The 20,589-nt window shown below is 45.3% G+C and overlaps 1 protein-coding gene and 1 long non-coding RNA gene across 2 annotated transcripts in view; both read left to right on the top strand.

The window, feature by feature from the left end:
* Positions 1 to 15,974, top strand: part of LOC143523608 (transcriptional protein SWT1-like) — a 136,979-nt gene extending 121,005 nt beyond the window's left edge. The window contains exons 2-4 of the mRNA XM_077018166.1: positions 9,721 to 9,850; positions 9,963 to 10,058; positions 15,802 to 15,974. Of these exons, the coding sequence (XP_076874281.1) occupies positions 9,808 to 9,850; positions 9,963 to 10,058; positions 15,802 to 15,974 (312 nt within the window). The 5' untranslated portion in view covers positions 9,721 to 9,807. The remainder of the gene's footprint in view (positions 1 to 9,720; positions 9,851 to 9,962; positions 10,059 to 15,801) is intronic.
* Positions 15,975 to 18,117: 2,143 nt separating this feature from the next.
* LOC143522405 (uncharacterized) lies at positions 18,118 to 20,284 on the top strand. Its single transcript, XR_013132980.1, has 3 exons — positions 18,118 to 18,215; positions 18,504 to 19,788; positions 20,178 to 20,284. It is a non-coding gene; the product is annotated as an uncharacterized LOC143522405 (long non-coding RNA).
* The last annotated feature ends 305 nt before the right edge of the window (positions 20,285 to 20,589 follow it).

Genomic DNA, 20,589 nt, shown 5'->3' with positions numbered 1-20,589 from the left:
CAACAAGCCTACGTAATACTTACCTCCTGAATGCAGGAGTTGGAGATGGTATGGAGGCAAGGAGTGGACTAAACATCACATTCGGGATTGCATCCAAAACAATCAAGTGGAACGTGTATGTAGCACCTATACGTGATTCTGTCCTGCTAGGCTTGGATCTGATGAAGTCACATGATGTTGTCATCCACACCCGTGGCAAAGTTTTTATTGGGAACGAACTGGTACCTTCCAAAATAGTAAGAGAGGGCAGGTCAGACTATTGTGTTGCCCGGGTGACCCTAGGGGAGCCCACCACCATACCACCTGCCTCTGAATGTGTGGTGTGGGGCGAAGTAGACGACCCAAGACCAGGTGTTCCAGCTGTGTTAGAACCTTTGAACATTACAGAAGCTGTAGCCTCTGGAAGCGTAGCCACCACTATGGAGGAACGAGTGCTCGTCAGGTTATGCAACTTCTCCACTAGCAAAGCATCCCTGTCGAAGGGGACCTGCCTTGGCGTCCTAGTCGAGGTTTATCCTGAGGAGCCACTCTCTTTGCCGGGGCAAAGCCCAGTGCCCAGCGTAGAGAGGGAGTCAGGAGGTGCGCTGGTGGTTGGAAGGGTGACGACAATCTCCGACTTACCTGAACACCTCCACGACCTGGTTGGTGCTGCTTCTGAGGCGCTGAATGAGGAGCAACAGCAACGTCTCCTCCAGTTACTGTTAACTTACCAATCCGTCTTCGCCAAGGATGATACCGACCTGGGCTACCTTTCTGCTGTCACCCACAAAATAGACACAGGATCAGCCAAACCTGTGCGCCAGCCAATGAGAAGGACACCTCTTGGATTCCAATGTGAAGAGGAGAAGCATCTTAGAGCCATGCTTGAAGCAGGCGTCGTTACGCCCTCCTCATCAGAGTGGGCCTCTCCGGTCGTCCTAGTACGAAAAAAGGATGGGGGCGTACGGTGGTGTGTGGATTACCGCTGTCTAAACAACCTGACGGTCAAGGATGCGTATCCTTTGCCCAAGATTGAGGAATGCCTTGATGTTCTTGGGGGTGCTACTATGTTTTCAACACTTGACCTCCAGTCTGGCTACTGGCAGATAGTGGTAGATGATGGAGACCGTGAGAAGACGGCGTTTCTCACCAAATGGGGGCTATATGAGTACACCCGTATGCCGTTTGGGCTCTGCAATGCTCCAGGCACATTCCAAAGGGCGATGGAGCTCGTCCTTAGAGGACTTCAGTGGGACGCCTTGCTGATCTACCTTGATGATGTAATCGTCCTCGGTAGGGGGGTGGAGGAGAGCCTGAGCCGGCTTGCACAGGTCTTCCAGCGGTTCCACAGCTATGGACTGAAACTGAAGCCATCCAAGTGCCACTTGCTTCAGGAGGAAGTCCTCTTCCTAGGCCACGTTGTGAGTGGCGACGGAATCCGCCCAAATCCCACTCTGGTCAAGGATGTACAGATCTGGGAGCCCCCCAGCAACCTGCGAGAGCTCCAAGCCTTTCTTGGGTTATGTAATTACTATCGTAAGTTTGTCCCAGCCTTTGCAGAACTGGCGAGCCCACTCCACAACCTGCTAAAGAAGGGTGCTACATTCCTGTGGGCGGATGAGCACCAGCATGCTTTCACACAACTAAAGCAAAAACTAACGACTGCACCAGTACTGGGCTACCCCATTGTTGGAGGCGAGTACATTCTTGACACTGACGCATCAAGCCACAGTATTGGAGCAGTCCTGTCACAACTACAGTGGGGAGAGGAGCGGGTTCTGGCATATGCCAGTAGCCAACTCACACCAGCTCAGCAGAGGTACTGCGTCACCAGACGGGAGTTACTTGCTGTTGTTCGTTACACCCGCCAATTCCGCCACTACCTACTGGGCAGAAAGTTCCTGTTGCGAACAGATCATGGCAGTCTCACCTGGCTCTTCCGCTTCAAATACCCCGAAGGCCAGTTGGCTCGCTGGCTGGAGGAGTTGAGCCAGTATGATTTCCACATCGAGCACAGAGAAGGCCGCAAACACTGTAATGCTGATGCTTTGTCGAGGCGAACAGAAGGAGGCCTGTATCAGTGTGACTGTTATCAAGCTGGAAAGAACTCGTCAGACCTTCCATGCCAAGGATGCAAGTACTGTCAAAGGCTTCATGAGCAGTGGACAAGGTTTGAGGATGATGTCGATGATGTGGTGCCGCTGGCGGTGAGATGTGTCCAGTCTGGCGGTGAGACCGCTGGTGACAACATTCAATCGTTGGAAGCAAGCCAAGTGTCTGAACCTATGCCAGAGACTCCAGTCATTAACTGGCTCCACTCAGTCAGCTCTGAAGAGTTGGCCAGACTCCAGAAAGCTGACCCTGTCCTCTCTACCCTCCACATGTGGAAAGAGTCGGGAACGCTCCCTACAAAAGATCAGGTGATGCTTGAGAGCCCTGCAGTGAGAAAGTTCTGGCTCTGTTGGCCTCAGGTTGTGTTGCAGGGAGGAGTTTTACATTATTCCTGGGACAGGGTAGGAGCTCAACATTCAGTCTTGCTACTGCTCATCCCTGTTTCCATGCAAGAAGAGGTCCTACAGGCTTGTCACAGCCCTCCCTATTCTGGTCACCTTGGGGAAGTGAAAACTCTCGAGCGCCTACGTCAGAGCTACCACTGGTATGGAATGAGTGAGGATGTGCGTCTGTTCGTAAGGAGATGCCAACATTGCAGTGCACGCAAAGCCCCAGGGCCGCTGAAACGAGCGAAGCTACAAAGCTATCAGGCTGGAGCACCCCTCGACCGTCTCCACTTAGACATCCTTGGTCCCTTTCCAGTATCCAGCTCTGGGAATAAGTACATTCTGGTCATAATTGACCAGTTCACACGATGGGTCGAAGCCTTTCCCGTCCCTGACCAAGGGGCAGAGACCACAGCTAGGAAGCTTGTGTACGAGTTTGTTGCTCGATTTGGAGCCCCCCTTGAGTTGCACACTGACCAGGGCCGCAATTTTGAAAGCTCCCTGTTCCAAAGTGTATGCAAGCTTCTGCAGATCACCAAGACCAGAACCACCCCGTACCATCCGGCATCTAACGGACAGGTGGAGCGGTTCAACAGAACCTTACTCCAGATGATCCGATGTTATGTAGACCAAAACCAAAAGAACTGGGATGAGCACCTCCCGTTGCTCACCTCAGCCTACCGCAGTTCCCGGCATGCAGTCACTGGGTTCACGCCTAATCGGCTTATGTTCGGCCGAGAGGTTCACCAACCCCAGGATATCCAGTTGGGAGCTGCAGAACTCAAATCTTCCCGAATGGAGGTGACTGATTTCCTCTACAACCTGGAAGAGGGACTCAAGGAGGCACAGAACACAGCCAGGGAACACCTCCGCACTGCACAGGAACGACAGAAGAAGGTGTACGATGTTCGAGCACGAGAGTGCATCTACAACATTGGTGACTTGGTGTATGTGAGGGATGACACCAAAAGGAAAGGACTAAGCCCCAAGCTCCAAGCACCTTGGAAGGGCCCCTTCATCATTTCTGCACGCCGCGGTCCTGTCCTATATGAGATTCAAGGGTTGAAACGCAGCCAGATAATGCATCACAATCGGCTGAAACCTTATGATGGTGAAGTGGTTCCTGTGTGGGTTGGACGACGAAGGAGCCAAGTGCTACAGCAGCGCCAGGGCCTAGCTATACAGATGGCTGAAGAGGGTGCCCCGTTGGTGCCAGAGCTGCCGTTACAAGAGAGCAATGGTGACAACCTAGTGGAGAAAGGAGTTTCTAAGGAGTCATGTGATCAAGAGAGAGCACCTCACCTGGAAGCCTTGGGATGTGAGCCAAAGGAAAGACCAGGGCTCCAAGGCTTCCCAGGAAAGACCGTTAAAGCCTGCTTTATACCTCCGGACACGGACGAATTTCGTCCGTCCGTACCAAACGTAGCCTCCGTAGCGGGCCACTATACCTCTTTCCGGTTCCAACGTTGTTATGATTTTTTTAAATACATCCTCTAGAGGGCAGTATAGTCAAATTTCCGGCACCGGCGCACCAGCAATCTCCTCCCAGCTGTTTTTGCATCTCTGTTTATCGCGATGACCTGGCACCGTAGCAGAATGTAGCCTCTAACCAACTCGCAAAGTTTCTCTTCTAACTCGAGCGTCATTTTTTAAAGTCCAGTACTCTTCTTCATTGATTTTCCCGAATTGGTGTACGTCCGATGCTTCTGACTCTCTACTGCCCCCTGATTTCCCGTTTATATTGCTCCGTTGCTACGGATTCGTAAGCGCTCTGGCAACGGACCCACTGACGGATGAAACGACCTCCGGAACCGGACGAAAGGGTCCGTATCCGTAATTACCGTAGGGTGTGAATGGGCCTTAAGACGTCCAGCGGACGTGTAGTTCAGAAACCGGAGAGGTTCCGGAATTAGTTCTAACAGGTGGACTGTTAAGTGAATTTGTGAATTTAAGTGAGTTTGTATGTCTTTTGAGTTAGTGCTCGTTATATATAAAAAAAAATAAAATAAAATAAAAAAAAAAAGAAAAAATTTGAACTTGAAGAAATTGCAGAAGCAAAGAATGTGTATACTGCCATCGAGTTATGTTCACTAATTGGTTCACTAATAGGTTCATTGTATTTGTACTTCACTTGTACTGAAGGGACTCAGTGCTCCTGGAGGGGGGTAGTGTAAGAGTTCACATTTGAGGAATTAGTTCCCTCCTCTCTCTTTGTTGATGTGTGTGTGTAGCGCATGTAGGATGCGATCGGTTAGAAATGGTTGCCATGGTAATTAATAAAAACAGACGGCGCTCACGGCTCATCGCATGGACAGTGCAAACTGCTGTTCTGTGCCCGAGCTAGAGCCCGTACATCTGACAATCTGTTCGTGTTGCTGTAATGTTAAATGTTCTGTATTGACCTGCCGAGATTTCAGTAAAAACAGTAAACTTTAGATTCCTTGTCGTGCGAAGTTTTTCCACTCACGTCATCCACACAAGTGCCGCAGCTCACATACGGAGGAGCACAAGCACGACAATACTTTATGATTTTTACTATTATTATTTTTATTTTTTTACTGAATATACTATTAATCTGCATGAACTACAGTGAACCTTTTACCTTTTTAATCACATTTTTCCACATGTAAATATATAATGCACTTTCTAACACTGTTTGTAACCTGAAATTATACTTTGGGTTACATTCATATTTTCCTTTAACTGCAAACACCCCCGCGTCCCACAGACAAATGGTTTGATCCGCACTGACTGTTGCTGGTCGGCGCACAGCAGCGGGAGTTTTAACATTTCTGATACTACACACATCTGATCTAGAGAGATGATGCATAAAAATGGACAATTTTGGAGCACAAAAAAAAGACAAAAAGAAAAGAGAGAAAGATCCAGTCCCACCAGGATTTCGCGGGCCTTTTTTGTGATTGTTGCGGGCTAAAATGTTTGATGTTGCGGGTGTTTTTCAAAAAAATCCCGATCTTTTTGCCGTTATTTTCGTTGCTCATGCTGCTTTCAGTCTGCTCCTCTTGAACGTATATACGGAAGTAAGGCGGGAGTTTGTCGACGTCACATCAAGACGACATCAGTGATTGAAGTTGCGTTGAAGTTGCAAATCGCAACATCGCGACTTTCTGGAGGGTCTGAAGATCACAGAGGTGAAGGAGATTATATGAAGAGTTTTTTAAAAGAGCGCAGGGTTTGACTCTGTGAGTCCAGAGATGACGGTAAATAAACAACAACAACGTTGTAGCTCCGTAAAGTTGGAGACCCGATCCGTTTGTAGTGAAGAGACCGAACTCTTAATCCCTGACCCACACAGACCAGAACAGCACACAGACGGAAAAACCACCGCAGACACACATAACTGACCACTGAATTGAGAATATCTGTAAATTTGTGGGTTTGCTACAGTTTTTATTACAGTATTTTGTCTTGTTCAATAAGACATTAATTTAAATGATGATGTGATTGCTTGATTGAATAATTGAAGAGGTAGTAAAGGCTGGTACATGTGAAGACTTCATGCCTCTGGGCCCAGCAAGTTTATCAACTGACCTGTATAAGAGTGATATTTTACCTGAGGAACTGGTGTAGGGTGGAGAGAGGTGACTGTCTGTGATGTTTTTGGTTCCGTGTGTTATTTGTTTGTATAGTGAGGGAAACTGGGACACATTCATGGACATCAAGAACGTCCCCAGAAGTGTCTCCTACAGTAACCGTCACACCTGGAGTTAAAGAACCATCAGATCTTCAGACTACAGGTGATCCACTGTGCAATATTTATATTTATATTTATATTATATATTCGAGATTGTGTATTCACTGTGTGTTATTTACTGTGTTTTATGGTGTATTTCCTATTGCACTGGATGAGTTGCTACAATCTCACTGTACTGTGTATAGTGACAATAAACGGCATTCTACTCTATATTCTATTCTATTCTATCTTCCTCTAGGTCAAACCACTTTCTATTTAATCTTCATTCACGGAAAGCCATTCTATCATGTCTATATTGTGTGTGTGTGTGTGTGTGTGAGAGAGAGAGAGAGAGAGAGAGAGAGAGAGAGAGAGAATGTTTGTTTGTTTGTGTATGTGTTTGCATGTGTATTTGTGTCTGTGTGTGTGTGTAGGGTGGAGAGGTGACTGAGAGGTGACAACTGACCTGTATAAGAGTGATATTTTACCTGAGGAACTGATGTAGGGTGGAGAGAGGTGACTGTGTCTGTGATGTTTTTGGTTTCATATGTTATTTGTTTGTATAGTGAGGGAAACTGGGACACATTCATGGACATCAAGAACGTCCCCAGAAGTGTCTCCTACAGGAACCGTCACATCTGGAGTTAAAGAAGGATCAAATCTTCAGCCTGAAGTTAATCTCCCTCTAGGTCAAACCACTTTCAATTAAATCTTCATTCAAAGAAAACCATTCTATCATGTCTATATCATGTGTGTTTGTGTGTGTGTCTGTGTATGTGTGTGTTTGCTTGTGTGTGTGTGTGTGTGTGTGTGTATCTGTTACTTGTGTGTGTGTTTTCTCACACAGTTCTTAGCATCTCAATTCCATTGCTGCTGGTTCTTCTGGTACTGGCTTTCATCTGTTGGAGACACAGAGGTATCACACACACACACATACACACACAATTCATACTTCACATATATAATTATAGATCCTGTGTTAATATCCTGTAGAATCATAATGGGGTTTCTGTCTTTTCCCTGTAGGACAGAGAAATGGACAAAATGTGGCCACTGTGGGACATGTGGACGTTGGTGGAGAGCAGGATGATCAGGTTAGCACACATGCTGGACTTTCAGTCTGGACATTACAGGACATCTGTAATTCACCACATTAAAGAGATTTGGAGAAATATATGTGTGAAGAGGATCTGTGAAGTCAGTGTTAGCATTGATATTCTCTTGTGAATGTATCTAATTATAATGTAAGATTTAGCACCAATATTCCTGAGTGCTTAGAGGTTATTACAAACATGCAATATTACATGTGATGTAAACATATTGTTGACATTCTCTCTCTTCCTCGACAGACTGGGTCTGATGTGATATACTCTACTATAGATGACAGAAACATAGTCCCATCAGCACATGTCCAGATCAGCACTAGGGCAAAAACTGAATACGCCACCCTATCCCTAACCAAACCTAGACCAATGTAAATACACACACACATGCATACAGATATTACAGAAGACTGGAAATACCCTCATCCCATATTTCTCTGCTTTGATGTTCATATGTCATTTTACACTTCTCATATGTACTTTTTACAAATGTGCAAAAAATGTAAATACAAGAAAAAATTCATAAGAGTTTTTTGATCTTGTCTTTGTTCACTGTGTTTTCATTTCATCAATGAATTTCAGACTTTGTCCTGTGCTGGATGTCACGTGTCTGTTACTCCTCAGTTTAGTGTGTCAATGGTGTGTGTTGTGCGTCTTTGTTTGTCTGTAAAGCTGTGTGTTCAGTGGTCGAGTCTGTGTATCTGTTAGCGTGTGGCGCTACTGCTACGTCTTTAAATAGAAGCGTGTTGAACATACTGCTCACCTCTCAGTATCCTGTCTCACCCTCGGCCCCGTTACACTGACTACAGTGGTTCATGCTGGTGGAATAATGTCACATAAACCACAAGCCTCTTTAGTACAAACCTGTGGTTAACTCTAGTTGTGAGAAACTGTAGTTGTGAGGAAAGTGGTGACTCATGAAAAGTCTTAATGTTTTTCATTGTGTGTAGCTGAAATGGAGTTATTTTGAACATCAGATCAATGGTAACATTGAAGTGGGTCTTCATAACACATTCATACCACCTCACATAAATCCTTAAACATGTTAAATCAGTTTTCATGAAGGGTGGGCAGTATGGTCCCTGAAAATGCCTTCAAGGTTCAATATTTCCTCTCCCAATCATTTTGACTGAATTAAATAATCAATTAGCTGTTAATGATTCAGTGTCGTTGTATTTAGGCCCTACCCTTAAGTGTGATATTGTGTTTAAATTGAATATTAATGACTTGACCTGACTTTTTAGCTCAGAAGGTGGAGTCACAAGCAGGTAAAATGAGTTTTAACTATAAAAAAGGGGGATCCAAAAAGCAAAGGCAGAGAACAACGTCTGGGTCTAATCCAGCAGAGCAACAAATACAACGTGAACAAAATCAAACAGGGAACAGACAAAAAGCGGAAACGAGCAAACATTGTCAAAACTCGACAGAATAAGAATAAACAGGAACGGCCCAGAAACACCATGATAACCTGAAACTTTTCTAAGAATGCCTGAAAGAGAGAACAAACAGAACTGTACTGTGTACTGACCTCTGCTCTCGTTCCAGATCTTGTTCCCAGCCTAGCCCTCGTAAACATTCAGCCCTCTGTCTACCTGGCGTGACCCTGGACCGTCCTGACCTCGACTACAGCACCGATACACCACACACGCTCTGCGGAGTTACTCGTCTATTCGAGTACTCTGTATTCACGTCACAAATAAAAACTACCATATTCCGCAATTGGATCCTTGTCTGCCTGGTTGGTTCGTTACATGAGGAGAGAAGGTGGAGGAGAAATGCAAAAAGCCTTTCAGAACAGCTAGTTACAGCTGATAAGCAGAACAGCTAGTTTTGGAATAGAAATGTTACAAATAACAGAAATTTAATGTTAGTGCAAACAACTACTTATAGCATCATTAGACAACTAAGAATAGCCTAGCTCACAAAAAAAAAGCCTTGGTAAAATGATGGACGTAGTATTTCCGAGGTTGTTTGCATACTGTCCGGTCATCTTAAGCTTATTACAAGCAGTTATTACAAAATAACTGATATTAATATTTACAGTATTTTGCAATCAATTCAAAACATAAGTGTGCCTAGCAGCTGGGGCGGCCAGAGAGAGAAGCTTCCCAAGTACAAGCAGTGCGTTTTATAGAAGTATAATCACTCTTAAAAGTATGATCACTCTTAAAAGTTTGATCACTCTTAAAAGTATGATCACTCTTAAAAGTTTGATCACTCTTAAAAGTATGATCACTCTTAAAAGTATAATCACTCTAGCTTCTGAGCATCAGGAGTGTTTTCTTTTCCAGGCGGTATGTAAAGGAGCTTCTACTGAGACCACAGGTGCTTTAGACAAAGAGGTGAGTGTTGTGGGAGAATCTGATGCGTGTGTGTGTGTGTGTGTGTGTGTGTGTGTGTGTGTGTGTGTGTGTGTTTCTCTGACTGTTTTGTGTTGTTTTTGTAGATGCTGCTGGTGGAGGAGCTACATCTGGCCCGCTTTGACAGACGTCTCACTGTGAACGTGGCGGAGAGCTATTGAGAGCTTACTTGCATGGACGTGGACCCACCAGAGGAGGGCGCCAACACATCACTTAGTAATGTCACCGCTGGGCAAATGAATGTGCATGGCACGTTTCCAGAGGTTCCTGCTGTCAGCTGATGATACATGTTTGTCAGGGAATTTTTATTTGTGGTTTAACTCTGCAGGTGAAGAGCACCAAGACCTCCTTATAGTGCTGGACACAAATGTTCTACTCAGTCACTTGGACTTTGTGAAGAAGATGAGGTCTCATGGGCTTGGAGGTAAGGAGATGAGGCCACGTGGGCTTTAAGCTATGGAGCCTGGGGTCACGTGGGCTTTGAGGTACAGAGCCGGGGGTGGGTTGCTGAACTTCTAGGTAAGAATGTCATTCAGAATACAGACTTGCTTAATATATGTTTATATAACTATAGTTTTTTTTTTTTTTTTTTTTTTTTTTTTTTTTTTTTTCTCCCACCACCACCCCCCCTCTTCGGAGGACTATTGATACTTTATTGTTTATTGTTTATTCAATCATAAAAACATATATAAATTTAGCACATTTTAAATGGGGGGGAGGGGGGGTATAAAGGGAGAAGAAAATGTGACGCTTGGGGCTGGACGAAGGACGAGACACAGATCCCTCTGGCTTGACAGACGTCACTTTTATTTTAGCGCGTAACGCGCACGAAAAACACAGATCTAGCGCAATAGCGCACGTAAACTACTCCGCATACACACAACGTGTAGACTTAGACAACGACGAGCACAGGACACTGCGCGAGCGCACATTAAATAGACAAACCACATTAACCCCGTGTGATTACGAGACGATTCACAGGTGAGACGGATTATCACATGACATAGCCATCACCACGAAATATCCACAGACGCAGACGATGCACGTAGACTACGTAAACACACGCCCAAAAGGGAGGGGCCGGGGTCCTCAACGTGACAGACGCCCCCTCCAAGGGCACTACCCGTCCCGGGGTGCCAACAGGACCGAGTGCCCCGAACCCACGACGATGGGCGGATCCGACGCGCTCAGCCCTGCGTCTGGGAGGTGACTGCCCCTGGCGAAGCGTCCATCACGAATCACCTAGCACACCCTCCCTGGGAAGACGGGGGAAAAGACGTTAAACACATTGAACGGCACATTCACAAACACACACACAGGCACGTTTACACAAAGTGGCACAAGAGGGAAAAACGGGTTAGGTACACAAAGGGGAAGACTGACAAACACAGGAACACACACATGTAACATAGGCGCCAGGCTTCGCGCCAGGAGAAGAGCGAGTAGGGGAGAGAGCTCCGGTGCTGCTGGCGCTGTGTTGGGCAATCCCCCTCCTGCCTTTGCTGCGAACTCTCCGCCGGGTGCAGCGTGGCTGGCGGACGTGCCAGGTGCAGCGCGGCGGGCGGACGTGCCAGGTGCAGCGCGGCGGGCGGACGCGCCAGGTGCAGCCAGGCGGGCGGACGCGCCAGGTGCAGCGCGGCGGGCGGACGCGCCAGGTGCAGCGCGGCGGGCGGACGCGCCAGGTGCAGCGCCGCGGGCGGACGCGCCAGGTGCAGCGCAGCGGACGGACGTGTCCGAGGAAGCGTAGCTGGCGGGCTTGCCAGGCGCAGCGTGAGGGAGCTGCTCCTCACAGTCCATCAGTTCCTCCTCGCCCTCCAGGACCCCTTCCATAGACCTAGCCGGGCTCTCACCCCGGGAATAGTCCATGGGGCTGGCCCTGGAAGGTCCGGAGGACGCGGTCTCCCCAGGAGTGCCCCTTCCCTTTACAGTTCCCACGGAACACTCGGAGGGAGGCGGACTGCCCTCCTCCTCTGAATAGAGGTCGCTGTCCGTGCCCTCCTCCTCCTCACCGTCTCCAGCGGGGTAGGCGGAGTACCCGCCGTCGGAGCACTCCTCCCCCTCCTCAACGGTGGGAGAGGAATCTACGGGCGGAGGGAGATATTCTTCCTCTGACTCCTCCTCCTCCTCACCGTAGTCGTTCACCGACGGGGGGTAGGATTCCTCCCCCTCCCCACCATAGTCAATGGTGGAGGCATCACACAGAGATGGAGGGTAGGCCTCTTCCGCCTCCTCTTGCTCCTCCTCTTCCTCACTGTAGTCGTTCACCGACGGGGGGTAGGATTCCTCCCCTTCCCCACCATAGTCAACGGTGGAAGCATCATACAGAGAGGGAGGGTAGGCCTCTTCCGCTTCCTCTTGCTCCTCCTCGGAGTCCACCTCCCCAAACTCGCTCTCTGGGGTGGACTCGGTAGCACCGAAGATGCAGGAGCCCACCCTCAGAGGCGAGAGGACGCGGGATGGAGGGGAGTGTCGCTCCCTCCAAATCCGTACCGCGCCCTGGCGGAGGGACTCTGCCAGCTCGGGTTCCCTCTCCTCTGGGCTGAGGCCAGCTGGAAGGCGCACACCGGGTCCTCCTCTAGTTGCGCCAGCGTCGGCGGGTTCTCCTCCTCTACGAGCACGCCCTCTGGTGGCGACGCCTCGTGGAGCTCTGGGTTACTCACCCGTATGGGTGATCCTTCCCGGGAAGGAGCTGGGTGCCTCTCCTCCCACACCTGTGCCGCTGTCCGGCGGTACTCCTCCGCCAGCTCGGGTATGGATGTCTCCCGAGCCGCGCACAGCAGGTACGCGCACTCGGGGTCCTGCATGAGCTGTGCCCGAGTCGGCTGGGCTTTGCGGCGCGGGGGAGAGGAAGAAGAGCGGTGGTGCCGCTTGCTGGGGCGATCCGCCTTCTTAGGCCGGGTGGCGTAGCCTGGCATGTTGGTGTCTCTTCGCGGCTCGTCGTTCTGTGACGCTCGGGGCTGGACGAAGGACGAGACACAGATCCCTCTGGCTTGACAGACGTCACTTTTATTTTAGCGCGTAACGCGCACGAAAAACACAGATCTAGCACAATAGCGCACGTAAACTACTCCGCATACACACAACGTGTAGACTTAGACAACGACGAGCACAGGACACTGCGCGAGCGCACATTAAATAGACAAACCACATTAACCCCGTGTGATTACGAGACGATTCACAGGTGAGACGGATTATCACATGACATAGCCATCACCACGAAATATCCACAGACGCAGACGATGCACGTAGACTACGTAAACACACGCCCAAAAGGGAGGGGCCGGGGTCCTCAACGTGACAGAAAAGGGGGGGTGTAAAGGGGGACAGAAACAAAAGGAAGAGGGAGTTATACAGATATATAATATGTATATGGTATAATAAAGTGCAAATATAGTATATTATAATATAACATAATACAATAATATATAATATACCATATTGCTTATAAAAAGATAGAAATGTACTTTAATCATGAACTTGTGATTTGTTTGCTACAGTTGAATTTGCTTATGTTGTGATGTAATATTTGAGTTAGTTGTGTCTAGATTAAGTCTGTATCTGTATTTATGGTAGGCTCTAAGTGTGTATCTGGGGGGATATAATATATTAGAAGATTTTTCCAGTGATTGATGTTTATGTTATTTTTTGTTTTCCAATTCATGAGGATGACTTTTTTGGCAATGACTAGCGACATTAGGATTGTTCTATTGTTTTGTGGTGTTGTGCTAATGGTTGATATGTCCCCTAGTAGGCATAATGAAGGTGTTGGATGAATTTGGGTATTTAGTGCTTGAGATAGATGAGTAGTGACTTCATTCCAAAACAGGTTAACTGGAGTGCAGTGCCACATAGCATGGATATAATTATCAACAGTGTTCTGATTACAGTGTGTACAGTTTGGTGAGTTTGTGAATCCCATTTTATACATTTTGTATGTGGTATAGTGTACTCGGTGGATAACTTTATACTGGATTAGTTGTAAATTAGTATTTGTGATAATGCTATAGTTATTATTACATATCTGTATCCAAAAGTTGGTATTAAAAGTTGATGATAAATCTTCTTCCCATTGCTTATACGGTAGGCTCATGTTAAGATTTAATTGAGATATAATTTTATATATTTTGGATAATGTTTTATTTGCTGTATTAATGTTAAGAAGTTCTGAGATTGGTGTAGAGAGGGCTAGAGTAGTTGGATTGATTTTTGAACTGATGAGTGATCTTAACTGGTGATATTGTAAGAACTGAGTTCTTTCGATTCCGTAATTCTGGGTTATTTGTGGTAGTGACATCAGTGTGGTATTGTTATACAGATGTTTTAGGTGTGTGATTCCCTTATTAGCCCATGATAGATAATTTAATGTTTTTTTATTAATTGTAAAGTCCGGGTTATTCCAGATGGGTGAGTGGATGGTTGGTGTTAGTGCTGAGTTTGTTAGTTTGTGAAAATTCCACCAGGCTGTCAGAGTTGTGGCCACAGTTGTATTATAAAAACATGGGTGATGTTTAATTGTTTGGCTGATAAATGGTAAATTGGATATTTGTATATCTTTACATAGTGCTTGTTCTAAATCAGTCCATGATCTATCTGTACTATTAGGTTTTATCCATTTTAATATATATTGTAATTGATTTGCCAGGTAATAATTGTGGAAATTTGGTGCCTCTAGACCGCCATATGATTTTGAATTCTGTAACGTTGTGAGTTTGATTCTAGATGGTTTATTTTTCCAATAATAATCAGTTATTGTGGTATTTAAAGTCTGAAACCAAGTGAGTGGGGGCTGAATGGGAATCATTGAAAATAAATAATTGATTTTTGGTAATATTGTCATTTTAATCGTAGCAATTCTGCCAGCAAGTGAAAGAGGAAGTGTAGTCCAGCGGTGAAGATCGTCACTTATTGTTTTAGTTAATGGATTGTAGTTAAGCTTGAACAATTCTGACAGCTGGGGAGATATCTTTATACCCAGATATGTGATGTAATTACTACATATTGGGATAGGTAATGTTTTCAGTTCATTATCACATTTATTTATATTTATTGGGAGAATTGCAGATTTTGACCAGTTAATTGAGTACTCTGATATTATTGAATAGGTTTCAATTGTTTGAATTGTTTTTGTTATTGAGATATGTGGTTTTTGTAGAAATAGTAAGATGTCGTCTGCATATAGACTGATTTTATGTTCCATGTTAGGTGTTTGGATTCCTTTAATGTCTGTGTTTTGTCGTATTGCTGCTGCTAGTGGTTCTATGAAGATAGAGAATAGATAAGGAGAGAGTGAGCGTCCTTGTCTAGTCCCCCGGTGTAATGTGAAAGGTTGTGATATTACCCCGTTGGTGTTGACTGTAGCCTTAGGTGCAGTGTATAAGATCTGTATCCAGTTAATGAATGATTCTCCAAATCCGAGTTTATACAGTGTGGTAAATAAGAATTTCCAGTTTACTCTGTCAAAGGCTTTTTCTGCATCTAGCGTTATAATTGCTGTTGGTATGTTTTGGTGTGAGGTGTAATCTATTATGTTCACTAATCTGCGCATATTTGTGGATGAGTGTCGACCTTTGAGAAAACCCGTTTGATCAGGATGTATTAAATTATGAATTACTGTTTCTACTCTGTTGGCTAGGGCCTTGCTGATTATTTTTGTGTCTGTATTCATTAATGATAATGGTCTGTAGCTAGATGGTTGGGTAGGGTCTTTGTTTGGTTTAAGGTGAAGGGAGATGGTTGCAGTGTTCATATTTGCTGGGAGTTTTGCATTTTGTTTGATTTCTGTTATTGTTCTGTAAAAGAGTTGTGATAAGGATGGCCAAAAGTGTTTATAAGTGTTTATATAACTATAGTTTAATAGTTTATATTTGTATGCTGATGCTGATCACAGAGAATTATGTATCTAGGCAGCTAATAGTCGGACCTCTAAAAGGTTATTGTTGAAAATAACACTCATTTACTAAATTGAAATTTGGAAAATTAGTTTGGAGAAAAAGCAAGTAGAGAATATTGTAGATTTCAAGATACAAAGGTTTTTACCTCAATAATTACCCATTGATGTGTCTGAATGGGTTTCACTCTGCCGTAGTCCTGCAGGGTCCAAGTGTCTCCGTCACTCTGTTGTGGTCCTGCAGGGTCCAAGTGTCTCTGGTGTCCTGTTTCCCCTGCAGTCCTGGGTCGGCCCACGCTGCTCGTGCCGTGGGTGGTGCTGCAGGAGCTCGATGCACTGAAGAGCGGAAAGCTGTCGCCAGAGGTGGAGCGCAAGGCACGGTCGGCCGTACGCTACGTCTACGGCTGTCCAGAGAGCCAGGAGCCGCGCCTGTGGGGCCAGTCCCTGCAGTAGGCCTCGCAGGCAGCCTGTAGGTGCCCTGTAGACACCAGGGGGCTTCTAGTTGAGGTCTCGTAGCATGTGGTTCAAAGTGTTGTGGTTACAGCGTGAGAGGTGCACTGTGTCTGGAGACAGTGGATATTTGATTGCCGTGTTGGCAGGTTACTCTGGTGTAGGATTATTTATTTTAAATCTTGGCAAATGTAGGAAGCAGGTAGTGTGGTCTGCATGTCTGTGTTTCACCAGCTCACCAGCAGAGGGCGCTGCGTACTGCTGTTTTGGCTGTGTACCGTCTCAGGTGGGCTGGTGGCGGAGAATAACGATGATCGAGTGCTGCATTGCTGCCTACAGTACTAGGCGTTGTATCCAGAGGGCAGTGTCATCCTGTGCACGTGAGCATGTGCTCCAGTCACGCACTTTGACCTTTTCTGTGGACCTCAAAACCCACTGCAGTTGAATGTCTAGTCTAGAATGAATGTTTCTGTAATCAACCATCTTTGATCTGATTTTAACTCGTCAGCATACAGCACACTGATCATCTGTTTTCTCCCACACTCTACCTCTTTCCCTCTTTTTCTTTATTCTTTCTTATTCACTCTTTCTTTTTCTTTGGCACTGTAGTAATGACCAGAACCTGTGCAGTAAAGCCCTGCTGAGTGGGGTCAGAGCTCTGTGTAAAGACCTGCAGGAACACGCAGAAGGAAACGTGTCTGTTGTTTGCCATATTATCTCTCTCTCTCTCTCTCTCTCTCTCTCTCTCAGTGCAGTGTGTCATTCTGTGAGTCAGACGAGCTGCTGAAGTCTGCTGCCACTACTGAGCTGCATACCTGAGTGTTATTATTCAGTTCATTGTGCACTGTGCACCTTTGACTATATCTGGTGTTGCCAGTGTTTCTTTTGGATATTAAAGTCATGTTCCTACCACCTTCATCTCTCTCTCCTCCCACCACAGTGTTGTTCATTTCACTGCATTTACATTAAATGTAAATGTGCTATATTTTGTCAATTGTGATTTTTTTTACACCGCAATCGAAATTTGTCCTCCGCTTTTTACCCATCTGTGCAGTTAACACACACATACACACACCAGTGATTACTAAGGGGCTGTGGATCACACGTGCCCAGAGCGGTGGGCAGCCCTAGCCCGGTGCCCGGGGAGCAGTTGGGGTTAGGTGCCTTGCTCAAGGGCACCTCAGTCATGGCTTCAGGTCTGGGAATTGAACCCACGACCCTCCGGTCACAAGACCAGTTCCCTACCACCAGGCCATGACTGCCTATTATTCTAACATTATTCTGAAAGTTCTTCACTTCTTCTCCATTTTAGCGTGCGAGTAAGTGTGAATTTCAGACATCTCTGTTGTGTCTCTTTATCTTTACTGCTGAAACACGTCTTCAGGGGTTATTTTAGCAGATCTAGTTTTGAGCACATGAACCAGATTCTATTGTGTTGTTCGTTCCATGTTGTCAACTTTTCGTACTTGTTTAGTTTCACTTAACTATAACAATGTTCTTGTCGTGAAAAACTATGTTCAGTAACAACACTCAGAGAACTGGGCTGTAGATTAAAAGTCTGATACATGATCCTGTCTGACGGCACGATAACACTTTATCTTTATTCACATTCACTATATGTGTGAATGAACACTGACCACAGATGTTCCAAACACAGACATCTCACCCTGCAGAACAAATTTAAGTGAAGCAGCATTAAGAATTAAACCACCAACCACCACCACAAAACTGCAACAGCAGAGCAGAGTCACGCAAGTGGACAGCAAGAGTTCGTTGTTAAATGTACATTTACAGTGTTTCTTGTAAAGGGTTGTTATGAACAAATAAATGGTCATTGGTCGTTAAATGGGAATTTACGAATGTTATAAGAGACAAACTAAATTGTTAGAAAACCACAGCAGTTCATGTACATTTAATTGGCCAGCTAGCTGTGTTAAATGTGTGTGAGAGAGAGAGAGAGAGAGAGAGAGAGAGAGAGAGAGAGAGAGAGAGAGAAAGAGTGTGTGTGTGTGTGTGTGTGTGTGTGTGTGTGTGTGTGTGTGTGTGTGTGTGTGTGTGTGTGTGTGTGTGTGTGTGTGTGTGTGTGTGTGTGTGTGTAAGGAAGGGAGAGTGCGCATGTGTGTGAGAGAGAGCGTGAGTGTGTGGGGGTTAAGTGGTGTGATTCTGAGGACCTGTATCATCTCAGAACACACACAGGGATGGAGAGGTTGTGTCTTCTGCTGGTTGTGCTCCACATCACTGCAGGTGGGATCAGTTATTTCATCTGTTCTCTTAGAGACAAACTGAGACTCAGTTCTGAGTTCAGTGTTGTTCACATTAGTCACGTTGTGTCTGTAGTTTAGACTAAGTGTGTGTAAATGTCCTTATTAAGAACAGTATTAGACTACAACTACTGAATCTGTTCAACTTAACATGTAACAAAGATGAATTATTGGATTGTTTATAACCTGCATTTGGAGGCGTATAGCCAGTAGCACTGTAATATTTTCCCTCTGAGTGATAATAATGTGGGAGCTTTCTGTCTTTCTGCAGGCTGCATGCTCTCTGACGATAAGACCATGAAGGTCAAAGGTCACACAGGAGGCTCAGTCCTGCTGTCCTGCTCCTGCACTGACCTGCAGACACAAACTCAGATTTTCATCTGGAGGACAGAGAGTAGAGGAACCTGGACTGATGTGTTCAGTGATGAGCGCTACAGAGACAGAGTTCAGTGGTTTAATGAAACCTCTCCTGGAAATCTCTCTCTGCTCATAACTGACCTGAGAGAAGAAGATGAGAAAGTCTACATCTGTGAGTACTGGAGTGAACCCAGATCTTACAGATACTTCACTCTGCGTGTTTCAGGTAAACCACTGAAATATACATGACAACATGTGTAGTCGTGAAAAGATCCTTTACAGTGTAAGTGTGTGAAGATGACTGAGAGATCAATGGTTCACTTGTGTATACTGTTTATAATAAATTTCCATTTCAGTTTTTTGTCATCAAAATGAAAGTTGAACATAATTTGCTTTGTCGTTCAGTAAAATATACCAATGAATATTTTACTATATATGAGCAAGCCCGTCAACGGGGAGAGGGGTTGTCTGTTGCCAGAGGTGCCCAACATTAGCCCTATAAATATATTTTATATTTTATTCTATTATTTTAAATCTAATCTTGAATTATCTCATTATTATGAACATTTGCACTTAAAAGCAACTCAAAAACATTCATCTTTTCCTTAACTACAAACACCCCCGCGTCCCACAGACAAATGGTTTGATCCGCACTAACTGTTGCTGGTCCGCGCACAGCAGCGAGAGTTTTAACATTTCTGATACTACGCACATCTGATCTAGAGAGATGACACATAAAAATGGACAATTTTGGGGCACAAAAAAAAGACAAAAGGAAAAGAGAGAAAGATCACAGAGGTGAAGGAGATTATATGAAGATGTTTTTAAAAGAGCGCAGGGTTTGACTCTGTGAGTCCAGAGATGACGGTAAATAAACAACAACAACGTTGTAGCTACGTAAAGTTGGAGACCCGATCCGTTTGTAGTGAAGAGACCGAACTCTTAATCCCTGTGAAGACTTCATGCCCCTGGGCCCATTCTATCAACTGACCTGTATAAGAGTGATATTTTACCTGAGGAACTGGTGTAGGGTGGAGAGAGGTGACTGTGTCTGTGATTTTTCTGGTTTCATATGTTATTTGTTTGTATAGTGAGGGAAACTGGGACACATTCATGGACATCAAGAACGTCTCCAGGAGTGTCTCATACAGTAACCATCAGAGCTGGAGTTAAAGAACCATCAGATCTTCAGACTACAGGTGATCCACTGTGCAATATTTATATTTATATTGTATATTCGAGATTGTGTATTCACTGTGTGTTATTTACTGTGTTTTATGGTGTATTTCCTACTGCACTGAATGAGTTGCTACAATCTCACTGTACTGTGTATAGTGACAATAAACGGCATTCTATTCTATATTCTATTCTATTCTATCTCCCTCTAGGTCAAACCACTTTCTATTTAATCTTCATTCACGGAAAGCCATTCTATCATGTCTATATTGTGTGTGTGTGTGTGTGTGTGAGAGAGAGAATGTTTGTTTGTGTATGTGTTTGTATGTGTATTTGTGTCTATGTGTGTAGGGTGGAGAGAGGTGACTGTGTCTGTGATGTTTTTGGTTTCATATGTTATTTGTTTGTATAGTGAGGGAAACTGGGACACATTCATGGACATCAAGAACGTCTCCAGAAGTGTCTCCTACAGTAACCGTCACATCTGGAGTTAAAGAACCATCAGATCTTCAGACTACACACTGTTTCTCCCCAGTACGCTACATTATAGGTCAATCCACTTTCTGTTTAATCTGCACTCAAATACCAACAGACCCTCTATCCAGTCTAACTATTCTGTGTGTGTTCACACAGTTCTCAGCATCTTGACTGTTTTAATACTCTGCATACTCGGGATAGAGGCATTCATCCATTGGAAACACAGAGGTAATAAACACATATATTCTCTCTCACCGACTCTCTCTCTCTCTCTCTCCCTCTCTCTCATACACACACACGCATTGGCGTACACACACACACACATACACACTGGGCACTTCATGGGT

Source organism: Brachyhypopomus gauderio, chromosome 9, assembly GCF_052324685.1.
Source record: "Brachyhypopomus gauderio isolate BG-103 chromosome 9, BGAUD_0.2, whole genome shotgun sequence".
In the NCBI taxonomy this organism is placed as follows: domain Eukaryota; kingdom Metazoa; phylum Chordata; class Actinopteri; order Gymnotiformes; family Hypopomidae; genus Brachyhypopomus; species Brachyhypopomus gauderio.
This window is presented reverse-complemented; position numbering and strand designations above follow the sequence as displayed.